We start from the raw sequence: 13,856 nt of genomic DNA, 5'->3' as shown, positions 1-13,856 counted from the left end.
CCTGCTTTGCAGGTTGCACCCACTAGGCCCGCTCGGAAGTCAAACCCGAACCCAATCCGAACCCGAATACGAGAAATGCGTGTTTTCCCAGGGTTAGCTTGCCTCGACCACACACTTTGGTCTGTCTGGATTGTTGCTTGGATTTCTAATAGAACTGAATTCTGAGCCCTCGTTCTGCAGCCAGCTCTGCTATACTTAAGATTCCAATAGCTCACCATGGTCACCACGCGTTCGGCTACCGGGAAGACCCCAAAGAAGGTCACGCATCCGGACTTTATCGAGACTGTACAGCGGCGCAAGCGCACGACGAGAGAGAGCTCCGAGGATATAAAGCCTGCGAACGCTGAAATAACAGTCGTCCCGCCCAATGGCAAGGGAAAAGATACAGTCATAACATCAACAGAGGATAAGCATGCAGAATTCGACTTTGGTGGGCCAATTGGTGTGTCCTGCATGATGGTGGGTTTCCCATTGTTGATGTGGTATCTCTGGATTTGCACAACGTATTATCAGGGCCATCTTACTGTCCCAGCCAACAATGAGACCATGCAGGACTTCCTATTGCGTCTCTACGGTCACTTTCTGGACGGCGCATTTCCTGACCTCAAGTCGTGGCGGATTGTGTGGGGCTTTCTCATCTTCGAGGCTATTCTTTATGTTACTCTCCCTGGTGTCTGGACTCGAGGTTTACCACTTCCTCACCTCAATAACGAGCGTCTACCATACTTTTGCAACGCTGTCTGGTCGTTCTACTCTACCATAATCGTTGCTGCGGTCTTGCACATTACCGGAATGTTTCCAATTACTACTTTAATCGACAAGTTCGGCAGTATCATGTCGGTCTCCATCATCTCCGGTCTCATTCTCCCGTTCTTACTGTACTTTTACGCGTATATCACGAAGAGTCAGCACCGTATGTCAGGTTCGTTCGTCTATGATGTATTCATGGGCGCCATTCTCAACCCACGCATTGGTATTATCGACCTCAAAATGTTCTACGAAGTCCGCCTTCCATGGTACATTTTGTTTCTCACTACTGTCTCTAGCGCCGTTAGACAGTACGAGACATATGGCTATGTTTCCCCCCAAGTCGCGTTCCTCGTTCTTGCTCACTGGCTCTACGCGAATGCATGCAGCAAAGGTGAAGAGTTGATCGTTACTACTTGGGATATGTTCTACGAGAAGTTCGGATTTATGTTGTTGTTCTGGAACATGGCAGGTGTGCCGTTCACGTACTGCCACTGCACATTATTTCTCGCCAACAGCGCTCCATCCGAGTATCAGTGGAGCGTTTACTACAATGTCTTCGTTTACTTCCTCCTAATAGGTGCTTACTACATCTTCGATACGACCAACTCGCAGAAGAACCGCTTCAGACAGCAAATGTACGGCACATTAATTCCGCGCAATGCCTTTCCACAGTTGCCATGGCAGACCATCAAGAATCCTACTTACATCAAGTGCAAGAATGGCGGCACGCTGCTCACCTCCGGTTGGTACAAGTACGCTCGAAAGATCCACTACACTGTCGACTTCATCCAAAGCTTGTCATGGGGTCTGATTACTGGATTTGCGAGCCCCTTGCCGTACTTCTATCCCCTGTTTTTCTTCTGCGTGTTGAGCCATCGCGCGTATAGAGATATTCAGCGATGCAAGATCAAGTATGGTGACGACTGGGAGGAGTATGAGAGACAGTGCCCGTACTTGTTTATTCCGTTTGTGTTTTAAGTACGTTGACTGAGCACCATGAATTACGATAGAGGGTAAAATGAACGAAGAAGGACAAATGAATAGTGAGAAGTGCGGGTAAATGAAGGCAATGAAGCCATACCTGATTTGGAAAAAGTTGGAATGCGGCATAGGCTGTTTACATTAGGGCTGGACACGAATAATGGATATATCCGTATATTCGCACGAGTATTCGTGAAACGAGTACGAATATTTGAAGATTCCTTACCTTTCTAATTTCAAATTCGTTGGCATTCTCGGCTTTATGTATCTCTCAATCGCGCCTTCATAGTCTCTGCACACAAGAGTGCCCCATAAACCTAGCAAATCCCTTCCGTTATTAAACAGTGCCTCTGCAACCGCTCCAGGCTATCCTATTCAATCGTGACCGACTCTTATTTGCCGCACACACGATCAACTTGCGAAGCAAACGTCGATGTCAGACAAGTCCTTCTTTTGGGGTTTCAATTTCGGTAATAGTGGAGCGTCCATACGTCAGTCACTATGACGGCGGCTTCTTCCTGGGAGATGGGCAGACTTTGCTCCCTGGATGTTGGTGTAGCAGCTCTTATCCATATAGCAAGCCGGTAAACAGAGAGCCTCGCTCACCAGGAATTGTGGTATAGTAGTTCTCGTCGTTCAAGCGATGAAAATTGCAGATAAAAGAGGAACTACAATAATTGTCTTGCATAATATCTGGGCAGTTTGACAATCAGCTCCGCAATATTACGAATATATTCGCAATTCATATTCGACATTGGAATTGTATTCGTATCCGACATGATACCAATTACGAACACGAATTAGGAAACTGTATTCGTGCCCAGTCCTAGGTTACATATACATATGATTCAGTCTGACTATGTGCGACTAAAGGTTAGTCACCATAAAAGATGCAGAAAGCTTACTTCAACCCAGCCTGCATAATCCTTCCTTCTACCGAAGCCGAGTGGTCGTCGTCCACTATGGACGCGCATCCACCAAAATATCCACGCAATGTTCCGAGCCGAGTTCACATCTCTGTTCCAACCGTATGACACTTGTTGCAGAATAGTACAGGATGGAGAGTTGGTCCCTTGTCTCCGTTTGCATTGCGTTGTGTGTGGATATGGATTAGGTCCCGAAGTACATTCAAACTCGTTAGAAGTAAAATTCAGGGAACTAGGGTGAGTTGTGTATTGAGACGATCCGGTGAACCGTGAACGGGGTCACCAGCTTGGTATCAGTTCTAAAATCAATTGCATAGGTAGTTTTGGATTATTGTATGTTACCGGTGATCGATATATACCGCTCAACAGATAAACTGTATGACAGTGTTTTCGTTATTGGCTGGTTGCTTTCGTAACAGATGTTCTGGACCCTATCTGAAGCGCCGTCGCTCGGCCGGGCATCCTCCTCGCATCCACTTTGCTCCTTGTAGATGCGGCCGTGGGCAACGGCAGTATAGTTTTGACCCGGCATGTGGAAGGTGGTACCAAAGTATAATTATGAGGCTCTACACGTGTTTCCACAGCCATCTACGTCTTGAACCTGTAGGTAATCTCTACTTTAAAAGATAAAGATCGGACACAGTTTACTCTATGATTCAGGACCGCATATGGACGAGCAGAACCCGGTCCAGGCGAAGAGGGTTCTCATCCGCAGCCTCATTCGTCAGCTTTCCGTAGTCCTCGATCGCACGCCTCAACTTTCCAGTCCCCCAATCAGGAGACCACAGTCGGGTACATATGTCAATAACAGAGACACATCACTGGATCTACGGCCAGGAATCAACGAAATAGACAATGACGCTGGCCCTGTGGACCTTTCTGTGATCGAACTAATGCGGTCGTTAAGCACAGAAGACCAATCCATCTTCATAACGCTGCATTACTTACTACCTTCTACATTTATTCCGGCTCTGGATCTTTTAGATAAGGGTGTCATCGAATTTATTGAACCTCATTTTTCTGGATCAAAGAAGGGAGAGCAAGACGGAATTGGACCAGTGGGCATGTTCCGCATTGCACGGTCACTGGAGGACTTCGATCGTTCGTATGAGCGAGTACGGACAGGAACATGGACGTGCTCCTGTGTTCAGTTTTTCAAGCACGCAGTCAAGATTTCCGAAGTAGCTGACCTTCTCGATCTGGGGCCTACTGAATATGAGGACTTCGTCCCCGCTAGTCTTCCGGATGAGATTGATGAGAGCGCGTGTGGAACCGAGGATGACTGGTTTTTACAAGTAGGTGAATGTGCACATGTCGTTGCTTGCTATGTTGCAATGTGCTGCGGAGACAAGGTTAAGGAGTTCGTAAAGAATGTGAATGCTGGTACGCCTGATAAGTGGCTCGAGATGTGCGGGATAGGCAGCGTCTCGCATCCCACACATCCTATGCCTATTTAAATGTGTCTAGTTTAACATAGCACAATATAGAGTTATTTACTATAGTAAAATAATAGTGTCCGTAAAATAAAGGTTATCAATCAGTTGCGGCATTATTTGACGCCATTCGGTTTCTGCCACGGCGGCGGGAAAGTGGTAACCCCGGTGCCCAGAGAGCGGATGTTACCTGGCGGAAGAAATACCAGTCGAAGAAAAAATTACAACCCAAGGACATCTCCAAGCTAAACATCAACTACAACTCAACGCTTTACGACGGCCACATTCCAGTTCTGGTTATGTGAATTATACCCGTCCAACCTTGCAGCGCAATTTTTTTTTTCGCCGTACTAGGAATCCCTACGATCAGCAGCGCCGGCGAATTGGCGAACCTACTTCATCTCGGCAGGCGCCATCTACCAGCATCCAGAATTACATGTCGTATCAACCAGATAATTCTCCGCTCTGCCAGCATTCTATTCCACAAGCAAACACACAAAAGGGGTCAAAATCTATAGCACCATCATCGCCGGTAAGTAGTGCGAGTACGGCAGTTCCGGCATCGTCGTCATCGCCATCATCCTTGCATTCAAGTCGGCGGGCCGACGGTTCGAGTAGCGCCTCATATAGTGGTCCGATAACACCTACACCTTCTTCCCCTGCTTCCTCGACAGTTGGAAATTCTTGGTCGTCAGCTGGGGGCAATGTCTCTGCCAATACGACGATTCTATCAACAGAGAGTAATGTTTCCGAATCGGTGAATATTAGCACTCCAAGAACGGATTACAGCAGTAAGTCACTCTATCCACTGCCTCAGCCTACCGTATGTATCTATTACCCTGTGATTGATATATTTGAGAGATGTGATGCTAACTATGAGATAGTGGCCGTGGTTTTCAGATCCAAGCGAACCTTTCCCCCCTCGCCAAGGTCGACGGCGAAACCGCGCCCATTCACTAGCCCGACTTCAGCAGCTAGGAATATTATATGGCAAGACGATCCCAGAATTGATTGGCTTACGAGAAACACTTGGAATAAAATTTGAGGACCATAGACAAAGGCCACGGCAACAAAAGGTGCGTGGGTCACGGGAGGTTTATGGTACAAGATCGCCTCATGAACGACCAAATGGAGCCAGATCCTTTCCTTCTACTCCTATGAAGACGTCTGCTGAGCCAGGAGTTCATTTGCGTGCACAGTCAGCCAAGTCATGGGCTGATATCGTGAAACCACCTGTGCCTGTCCCTTCTCAGTCGGGCACCCGCACTGCTCCAGCCATACGTACTTCACAACCACAAACAGCATCGACGTATAGCATACTGACTGAACCTGCATCACCATCGTCCGCATCCTCATTATCAGCTACAACGCAAACTTCAGACGCTACAGAATTAGAGCCTCCAGTAATCGCATCATTCGAAGACGACTTCGAAGCAAGCCCACCAGTTCTCATACCACGAGGACTCGTGAATACAGGAAATATGTGCTTCATGAACTCGATTCTTCAGATCCTGTTATACTGTGTGCCGTTCTATTCATTTGTTGATACATTGGGAAAAAAGTTTACGCACAGATTCAATTCTGACACACCAATATTGGACTCTTTGATTCTTTTCATCCAAGAATTTGATCCCAAGGTTGTCTCGAGATTTGGAAACAACACACCGAAGGCGTCGTCGTTCGGAGAACCATTCATTCCGGAATTCGTGTACGATGCGTTGCGGGCCAACACTTTATTCGCTAACACGCGAAGAGGACATCAGGAGGATGCCGAGGAGTTTCTTGGGTTCTTACTCGACGGGCTGCATGAGGAGTTCCTTACTGCGGCACGACAATTGCAAAAGACGCAAGTTAATAGTATTAACGGCGTCTCTGGAAGAAGTCATCTTAATATTGTCGAGAGCGCTATTGCAGATTTAAAGATTGAGGACGACAGTCTTTCAGGTGACGGATGGTTGGAGGTTGGTAAAAAGCACAAAGTGGTGGTTACACGAACGGTAAGTCTCTGATTACTGTGGAGCTTTATTGAGCACTGTGGCTGATATTGGCAGACGTCTGTGGCAGTATCACCAATTACGAAAATATTTGGTGGCCAGTTCCGCTCAGTGATCTATGCCGCACATCAGAAACCTTCGGTAACTCTCGACCCTTACCAGCACGTACAGCTGGACATTTCCGACCCCCAAATCTATACTATTGAAGACGCACTGGCGAAAATATCACAGACAGAGGTAATTAGCCATTACAAGAGCGACAAAGGTGATACGGTTGAGGCCACTAAGCAGACCTTCTTCGAGAAACTTCCAAAGGTTCTTATCTTGCATCTCAAACGATTCCACTTTGCTGTGGAAGAAGGATCGGGATTCCCGTGTGTACAGAAAATTAGTAAAACGATTGGATACAGGCGCGATCTTCAAATCCCTCCTGAGTGCATTTCACCGCAGCAGCAAGGACTAACTGCTAATTACAAGCTCTTCGGTGTAGTCTACCATCACGGAAAGTCAACTGAAGGTGGACATTATACTGTGGATCTGCATTACAAACACAGTGACACATGGATTAATCTTGACGATGTGAGCATCAAGGAGATCCGGCCGGAAGATGTCGAGACTGTGTACGAAGACGAGTCGGCCATGCGGCGGCGAATAGTTATGGGTGGCTCTGGTGACTTGGATGAGCGGACGGCGTACTTGCTGTTCTACGAGAGACAGTAGGGATGTCATGCATCTCGAGGCATGAAGCCATTCGCGTTCCATACTGTAATTCCTCGCTGTGTTATATAGGTTTTATTTTTGATTTGCATTTCAGGCAATATTGGGAGCTGCGGATAATAAAAGCGGTAAGGTGATTTTATATCAAGTTTCCTTTCTACCGAGAGCTGCAAAAGAATGGCGGCGGTACTGCTGGCATACATCATATGTTCACCCACGGTTTATTGGCTTATGTGCTTTCGACCTAGTTAGCAAATGCATTCAGGGTGGGATGGATAGAATGGTGGAGAGAGAAGCATTTGTATATTGCATGCATTTACTATTCAATTGTAGGTTAGTGAGTAATGTATTACATATTAGCATCAGGTCACTTGATGCTTGATTTAAATACTGCACATTGGAATCATCACCCAAATCGTTCATACAAAATTGTACAAAAGACATTATACCGCATAATATCAAAATAACAAATATATTCGTTCAAATAACAAATACATTTAGCGATTCATCCACGCTATTGGTATTCTAACTGTAATAAGTCGCTAAATGTTGATAAACCACTCATGGTCCTCCATTTAATCTGACATATCCTCGTCCTCCTCGTCACCCTCGTCAGAACCGCCAGAGGCAGATCCATCCTCATCGTCAAACTCAGATTCAACTTCAGACTCGTCCGTCGGATCCAAGTCGGAGGCCTCAAACTCGGACTCCTGTTCTGACTCATCACTTCGCTCGGACTCCGACTCGTTATCCAAGAAACTCCAGCCACCCTCTTCGAAAAACGAGTGCGGATCCGAAGTAACTGTTTTCATGATCGTAGCCCAGTTTAAGTTCAAGGGTCCCTCGGAGTACGGAATCTCAACTTCGTCTAGCCAGTCCTTGACGTTATCTAACTGATCCATAGGAATAGAATTAATGTGCGCAACAGACCGACTGAAGTCCTTAAACACGAATACCAGATCGAAGTTCTTGAGACCGAACTGAACACGCTCCAGGTGCGCAATCTCAATTTCTGCGAGCGTGATCACTAAGAATGGCGGATCGATAAGCTGTACGAGGCAGTCCGTAGTCGGCTGGCAAAGAACGTTTGCACGGAATGGAACACCATTGAAACCAAGCTCTCGGAAGGGAATATCAACATCAAAGCTATCGTTCGATGCATCTGAAATCTTTTCACTGAAGTTGCGGAATTCCTTATTCAAAGCATTTCTCCGCTTGCGCTCTTCTTGTTCAGCCTCCAGTTCATCCTCATCACCATATCTGTACTTTCGTTTTCTATTTCCAGTCTCGTCAAACTGTATGTCTGAAGCTTCGCGGTAAAACTGCACGTCCTTGGTTTTCCGCTTTCCGATCATTATTGGATTTTTGAGATGCACGTGGATAAGGACGATCAACTCATGATCGCAAGGTTGGAAAAAGAGATGCTTGATATTACTGAAGACCAAATCGATCTTGTGCTCGGATCGGATAGATGACTGGTAACGCAGACCGTTCTGATGAATCTCAAGTGCTCCAGCGACACGCTTTCCATCAGGCGCAGGCCGCACAAAAATATTGTCTAATCTGATTGCACGACGATTCTTGACCTCTATCAAATTGTTCTGTTCCACAACATCCTCCAATTCCTTTTGTTCTAGCTCCTTCTTAACCGCATTCTTCTTCATTTCCTGAATACTACGGAAAATGTCCGTAATACGCTCCGTATCGCGACTTCTGTATGTCAAGCTGTGAACAAAATGAGCGCTCGCATCCTCGAATGGCTATCAGGAGTGTTAGATAAAGTCGACCAATGCCGTATGACTTTGCCACCCAGTTATCTCAAACACGTACCAAATCGTCCTTCTTTCCTACACCCTGACCGGGAGTCAACAGATTCAATCGAATATAAACATAGTCGCCCTCATCATTTTTACTGGCATTCTTAAGCGTCGAGATATGAAGTGGAACTGGCCGACCACATATGGGAACAACGATGACCTGATTTTTGGGGTCGACTGCAATCTTGAGATCTTTCACGCCAACCGGAAACTGCGACTCGCGCTTGTATGCTTCGAATCGTCGAAACACTGCGCGTTTCTGATCGTCTTCTGCTTTCAATTCACCCGCAAACCTCGCAAGGCCATCGTCTTGTCTTTTTCGATGAAGTTCTTTTTGATGCTCGCGACGCTTGAGTTCGGCACCTTCATTAACCTATCAAATTGGACGCGTCAAGTTAACAAAATGTACCTCAAATGGTTGACGACGCTCGATCCATTCTCTAAAAAGAATCGAATAAAACTGAATACTTACAATCTTCGTCTCCTTTCTGAGCTTCGACTTAAGAGTCCTGTCTGCCATTTTGGATCGCTGTTTAACAGATGACGTGGATAGTCAAGGTGGATTCCTGATTCTCGAGCGCATTAATATTTTCTGGAGCAGTGTGCTGTCGCGGCTATGGCTTATTTGATAACTAGATTTGGTGATATGCTCTATACACATGAAATTTACGCGTTTATAGCTTTGAACGTCGTTGTCCGGCGTGCCCTCCGCGAATACGAGCTGGAACGAACACGCCTTGGACTCGCGTTCGAGTATTTGGACAACCTGCGCCACTGTACACAGCAAATCATTACGCGTCTGTTTCGAAATAGTAATCTAGTACTTATTACCACCGAGAAGCTGCGTTGCTTTGTTGCGTCCCACACCCATCAGATAATGCGTCGAAGCTGATCTTGCAGCTGCTGCGCAGTCCTCACAGAGACGCGTTCCGCGGCCGCCTTGCCTCGTAACTTCTCAAGCCATGTGTCATCCCAACGGTGTATATAAGCCCTATCTGTAGTATTCACATGTCACTTAATGCGGTAAAATAGTACCTGCACACGTTTATGCCACAAGTACATGCACAATTCACTTGTAAACTTGTCGTCCGTATATCCAGACCTCTTTCACTCGCTGCCCCTTCCCGTCTAATCATTATCTTCAGTGTCTCATCTTACTCTATTGTCCTTGCATCCATACCACCTGGCATATATTTCAGCAGATTATAGCAATGGCTCAAGACGAATACGACTATTTATTCAAAGGTGAGTTGGACGAAATTTGCAACCTACATTGGTAGTGCGTTGGCCGCAGCCGCAAAGGGGTCGCGCTGTCCGCCTGAATGGTGGGTATAAATCGACGTACAGTGTTTTACTATCAACAATGAATCAGTAGGCAATTAGCCAGCATGGCGAGGAGTCTCGACCTTGTAGGCTATTCGTGGATGGGGTCTGCTGATTCAGCTCGAATATGATGTTCTATGGCAATGATCTCGTTGTCTTTGGAGCACTCTGTGATTCTTGTGAATAATATAACCGTTGACAGGCACGCACTGCCGTAAATGTGGGTTGTATTGCAATTGTTCTTTGTCTAATGCCTATAGTTGTCCTTATCGGTGACTCCGGTGTCGGAAAGTCCAATCTTTTGAGCCGTTTCACTCGTGATGAATTCAACCTTGAGTCCAAGAGTACTATTGGTGTTGAGTTCGCCACTCGATCCATCTCCGTTGACGGCAAGACTATTAAGGCCCAGATTTGGGATACTGCTGGTCAGGAGCGCTATCGGGCGATCACCAGCGCATACTATCGTGGGGCTGTCGGTGCGCTACTCGTATACGATATCTCGAAGAACGGCACATACGAAAATGTCAATCGATGGCTAAAGGAATTACGAGATCATGCTGACAGTAATATTGTTATTATGCTAGTCGGAAACAAGAGTGATTTGCGACACCTAAGGGCTGTCCCGACTGAGGAAGCAAAGAAGTTTGCTGGTAAGTCAGTTTCTACTTGTGAATTTATTGGCGAGGGCATAGATCCTAATGTCGTCATATGTGTAGCTGAGAACAATCTTTCATTTATTGAGACCTCTGCCCTTGACGCGTCCAATGTCGAGCTGGCGTTCCAGAATATTTTGACTGAGATTTACCGCATTGTTTCTGCAAAGCAATTAGACCAGGGCAACGAGAGCGGCCCAAGACCAGGTGAGGGTACAACCATTACCTTTACGAATTCTCCAGATGAGATTAAGAAGGATTCTTCGAAGTGCTGCTAGATGTGAATGGTCGCGTTGGGTGATGTACGAAAGTTTAAGTAGGTTTGAATAAAGGAGTGTAGTAAATGCCATGATATATTAAGGCAATGAAAACTAAAGTAAATAAGTCGTACAGTTCATATGCATCTATGGAGAGACTGGCAATGGCGGATAAGGTGAGGATTATGTGTTTGTCTTGATGTTTTGTGGTTTGTTTGATATGAGTTAAAGTGTAAATGATCAGTGACGACTTTGATGACAAGGTTTAATTACATGTTCTCGGGAATTGTTTGGGAAATCAAAGTTGTCGTCGATATGTTCGTTTGTCTTACGTTTGTGTTTGTATTTTGTGCGTGCGTGCTGGCTATATAATTTTTGCCCTTCCTTGTTCATGATTTTTTGCTTTTCATTGTGTCCCTGGTCCGCCTCGTTATAGCTGTACTTCCAATTTATTTCATAACTATCCAATTGTTATTCACAAAAATTATAAGTCTGATCTATACACAATTTTATATTAAAGAAATGCCCTCCTCATTATTAAGTCCCGCAATTATAAATAAAAGTAGCATCTTCTCACATGCAACGACTTTCTTCAAATAATCTATTCTGACTGGAATGTACTGCGTCTACCCAGACCATCCGCTCGACCAAGGCCTTCCAACCGCCTCGCAAGTCCGTCGACAGCCACTGCCATGGGGTCATATCCTTCGTCGTTGTCTCCTTGTACTTGACGTTCCGGTAGTCGAAGCGTTGCATAAAGAGGTGATGGTGCATGATAACTTCTTGCCTTGGTCTTAAGGTGCGGGCCCCGATAATTGTTTTCCGAGTAGCCGCCATTGTCCTGCGGTGACTGTCGGTAATAGTTATCTTCGTATTGTTCATCTTGCCCATTTTCGTGGCTGTACGGTGAATATGAGTACCTGGAACTTTCTGTCGACGCTGGATTGTCATAGTGATACTGATTTACAATATCAGTATGCGGCGCAATAGTCGGAGGCACAGGCAGCGGTCTCCGTCCAGAAGTCTGTCCTCGGACCGGTGAAATTGGGGAATCATTGTAGCCATCACAAGGCAAAGTATGGATACTGTAATACTGAGCAGGATCATTTTGGAGGACTGTAGGATCATACCTGTATATAATTTCATGTCGCGAAGGAGTTCTGGGAACGTAGGTTTCTTCGTCGCGGCCAGCGGAGTGTGGCGACAACGGAGCAGAGATCGCAATGCCAGCCCTCGAGTTCGTTCGTGTGGGCGATAATTGCGACGGACCACGCAAGCTCTGTTGAGATGATGAATGCCGACGGTGTGCCGCATAATAGTCAGATGGTGGTGGAGTAGATTCTACTGACTGAGGCGACGAGTGCGGTGATGACAGAGGAGAAGAGCTTATAGGTGCTGGGCTTGCAGGCAAAGGACGTCTTTTCGGAGGAGGAGGAGGGGGCGACAGTCGTTTTTCTTGCTTGTGAGCTTTCGCCAGCATACTCTTCACATGTTCCTTCTTTTCAAAATGCATTAGTGTTAAATTGAGATGAAATATACGCGCAGAGAACTTACATTGGGGTAGAACGTCAGTTCAATGTACACTTCTCCGGCATACTTCTGACGATACTGAATTTCATGCCATTTGTCTGATATACTTTTACTAGCATTCTGCAATATCGATTTCAGATCAATTATGCTATCTCCGATCAACTCGGGCCGTGAGTCGTTGTCGTCGAGAATGGTGAGCTTCATGTGATCGTCAGATTCCAGTACAGGGAACCGTAACTCGTGATTCCACATCGGCCTCTGCCCACCGCGCTTATCTATTTTTGTAGATTGAGCATTTTGGCCAATTCGTATAGTGCAGTAAGGATCCTGTTTACCAAGTGTACGGCGATTTGGTAAGTTTTTCTGCCCGTGTTAGTGTTGAATGTCCACTTCCAGGCAAAAAAGTTTTAACCTACAGCCTTAATAAGTACTGCAATTAAAGTACCGATTTCATGTGGCGTAGCGATTGAAACTGACATTATTCGTCTTCAGTGTGTTGCCTCGTTCTGCAAATATAAGCCACCAACACGTATCCACTCATAACAAACGAAGCACTCAATTCTCCGTTCGTGACTTGCCACACTTATTCCGAAAAGTTATTTGATTCCGTTTCTCATGAATTTGTAGAAATTGCTGGAATATATGTCGAGCAGATGCGCCAGTTGCTACTTACACACTTCCTGGTGTGGACCTCCCGATGCTACGCCCGCGGGGAGGATGGTTGGTGAAACAACTGATGAGGCAACTCTGACGACCGCTAGTACAGATCGAGGTATACGTAAATAACACGATGACGCGCCTGTACACCCTTACCCATATGCACCATCCCTAGGTATCCGAAGCGACGGAGCTGCGGCATATTATGGTGCTGGTTACACGAAGAACCTACTAAAATTTTGACCTCGAGCGCCAGTAATATCACTACGCTGCACCTCGTCAACATCCTCCTAAAATTAATCAGACGATAGATTTGACGTTTAAAAAGAAAGCCGCTAAGTTTTAGTTTATGAAAGGGAAAACTGATCAAGATTTGAAACATGCCGAAAATTTGCGCATACTAAGTTGCATTATTGTAGTTATGCCATATGTTTCTCAAATGACCCCAAATTTTGAACACTTTCACTTAACTTATATTCTGTATAAAGTCATTTGATATCTTGCCTGTGGATCGACATGCTGATTGAGCATGTTATCGTACGGTTCAAGATACGGGAATTGTCCGCCAGACAATTATAGGTCACAATTGTAGTAACAAACAGCTTGTAAATGGAAACCATGGAGGTGCATGCATTTATATTCAGGTTAGGGTTTATATGTTGGCTCTTCCTTACTTGACGACGATGGTGGACTAAACTGAGATGACCTTATGCCTTTTGTACACGGCTGATGGTGTTGTAGGAACTGCGGTGTCGGGCCTTTCTCGACTTTCACTTGCCGCCTGAAACACAATGACTTCCATTATTCACTAAAAACAT

General features: G+C 45.8%; 6 protein-coding genes across 6 annotated transcripts; 4 read left to right on the top strand and 2 right to left on the bottom strand.

Moving 5' to 3' along the window:
• The first annotated feature begins 136 nt into the window (after positions 1 to 136).
• On the top strand, positions 137 to 2,013 carry V1508DRAFT_413322 (ergosterol biosynthesis ERG4/ERG24). Its single transcript, XM_066939767.1, has one exon. It carries the CDS (start codon positions 217 to 219, stop codon positions 1,726 to 1,728), a length of 1,512 nt encoding a protein of 503 aa, XP_066797156.1. The 5' UTR covers positions 137 to 216; the 3' UTR covers positions 1,729 to 2,013.
• Positions 2,014 to 3,193: 1,180 nt separating this feature from the next.
• V1508DRAFT_413318 (uncharacterized protein) lies at positions 3,194 to 4,164 on the top strand. The gene has a single exon (XM_066939766.1). The coding sequence runs from the start codon at positions 3,326 to 3,328 to the stop codon at positions 4,112 to 4,114; it is 789 nt and encodes a 262-aa protein (XP_066797155.1). The 5' UTR covers positions 3,194 to 3,325; the 3' UTR covers positions 4,115 to 4,164.
• Positions 4,165 to 4,236: 72 nt separating this feature from the next.
• Positions 4,237 to 7,194, top strand: V1508DRAFT_367403 (uncharacterized protein). Its single transcript, XM_066937390.1, has 3 exons — positions 4,237 to 4,913; positions 4,975 to 6,087; positions 6,142 to 7,194. Exons 1-3 carry the CDS (start codon positions 4,527 to 4,529, stop codon positions 6,802 to 6,804), a joined length of 2,163 nt encoding a protein of 720 aa, XP_066797154.1. The 5' UTR covers positions 4,237 to 4,526; the 3' UTR covers positions 6,805 to 7,194.
• On the bottom strand, positions 7,132 to 9,542 carry V1508DRAFT_367402 (FACT complex subunit-domain-containing protein). Its single transcript, XM_066937389.1, has 3 exons — positions 9,091 to 9,542; positions 8,632 to 8,991; positions 7,132 to 8,561 (listed from the first exon to the last, which is right to left on the bottom strand). Exons 1-3 carry the CDS (start codon positions 9,136 to 9,138, stop codon positions 7,377 to 7,379), a joined length of 1,593 nt encoding a protein of 530 aa, XP_066797153.1. The 5' UTR covers positions 9,139 to 9,542; the 3' UTR covers positions 7,132 to 7,376.
• A 103-nt stretch (positions 9,543 to 9,645) lies between these two features.
• V1508DRAFT_413312 (ras family-domain-containing protein) lies at positions 9,646 to 11,325 on the top strand. The gene is made up of 4 exons (XM_066939765.1): positions 9,646 to 9,704; positions 9,764 to 9,863; positions 10,202 to 10,591; positions 10,658 to 11,325. The coding sequence occupies exons 1-4, from the start codon at positions 9,666 to 9,668 to the stop codon at positions 10,870 to 10,872; spliced, it is 744 nt and encodes a 247-aa protein (XP_066797152.1). The 5' UTR covers positions 9,646 to 9,665; the 3' UTR covers positions 10,873 to 11,325.
• V1508DRAFT_413308 (uncharacterized protein) lies at positions 11,287 to 13,110 on the bottom strand. Its single transcript, XM_066939764.1, has 2 exons — positions 12,406 to 13,110; positions 11,287 to 12,349 (listed from the first exon to the last, which is right to left on the bottom strand). Exons 1-2 carry the CDS (start codon positions 12,631 to 12,633, stop codon positions 11,453 to 11,455), a joined length of 1,125 nt encoding a protein of 374 aa, XP_066797151.1. The 5' UTR covers positions 12,634 to 13,110; the 3' UTR covers positions 11,287 to 11,452.
• Positions 13,111 to 13,856: the final 746 nt, after the last annotated feature.

This window comes from Lipomyces doorenjongii (assembly GCF_038497915.1).
Source record: "Lipomyces doorenjongii strain NRRL Y-27504 unplaced genomic scaffold V1508scaffold_12, whole genome shotgun sequence".
NCBI lineage: Eukaryota > Fungi > Ascomycota > Lipomycetes > Lipomycetales > Lipomycetaceae > Lipomyces > Lipomyces doorenjongii.
This window is presented reverse-complemented; position numbering and strand designations above follow the sequence as displayed.

Excerpts from the sequence above, each read along its gene's own strand:
- V1508DRAFT_413322 (XM_066939767.1), top strand. The coding sequence starts at position 217 with ATGGTCACCACGCGTTCGGCTACCGGGAAGACCCCAAAGAAGGTCACG.
- V1508DRAFT_413318 (XM_066939766.1), top strand. The coding sequence starts at position 3,326 with ATGGACGAGCAGAACCCGGTCCAGGCGAAGAGGGTTCTCATCCGCAGC.
- V1508DRAFT_367403 (XM_066937390.1), top strand. The coding sequence starts at position 4,527 with ATGTCGTATCAACCAGATAATTCTCCGCTCTGCCAGCATTCTATTCCA. Across the intron at positions 4,914-4,974 it reads ATCCACTGCCTCAGCCTACC|TGGCCGTGGTTTTCAGATCC; the intron begins GTATGTATCTAT and ends ACTATGAGATAG. Across the intron at positions 6,088-6,141 it reads AAGTGGTGGTTACACGAACG|ACGTCTGTGGCAGTATCACC; the intron begins GTAAGTCTCTGA and ends TGATATTGGCAG.
- V1508DRAFT_367402 (XM_066937389.1), bottom strand. The coding sequence starts at position 9,138 with ATGGCAGACAGGACTCTTAAGTCGAAGCTCAGAAAGGAGACGAAGATT. Across the intron at positions 8,992-9,090 it reads TCAGAAAGGAGACGAAGATT|GTTAATGAAGGTGCCGAACT; the intron begins GTAAGTATTCAG and ends CCAATTTGATAG. Across the intron at positions 8,562-8,631 it reads TAGGAAAGAAGGACGATTTG|CCATTCGAGGATGCGAGCGC; the intron begins GTACGTGTTTGA and ends CACTCCTGATAG.
- V1508DRAFT_413312 (XM_066939765.1), top strand. The coding sequence starts at position 9,666 with ATGCCACAAGTACATGCACAATTCACTTGTAAACTTGTC. Across the intron at positions 9,864-10,201 it reads ATACGACTATTTATTCAAAG|TTGTCCTTATCGGTGACTCC; the intron begins GTGAGTTGGACG and ends TAATGCCTATAG. Across the intron at positions 10,592-10,657 it reads GGAAGCAAAGAAGTTTGCTG|CTGAGAACAATCTTTCATTT; the intron begins GTAAGTCAGTTT and ends TCATATGTGTAG.
- V1508DRAFT_413308 (XM_066939764.1), bottom strand. The coding sequence starts at position 12,633 with ATGTGGAATCACGAGTTACGGTTCCCTGTACTGGAATCTGACGATCAC. Across the intron at positions 12,350-12,405 it reads AACTGACGTTCTACCCCAAT|AAGGAACATGTGAAGAGTAT; the intron begins GTAAGTTCTCTG and ends CATTTTGAAAAG.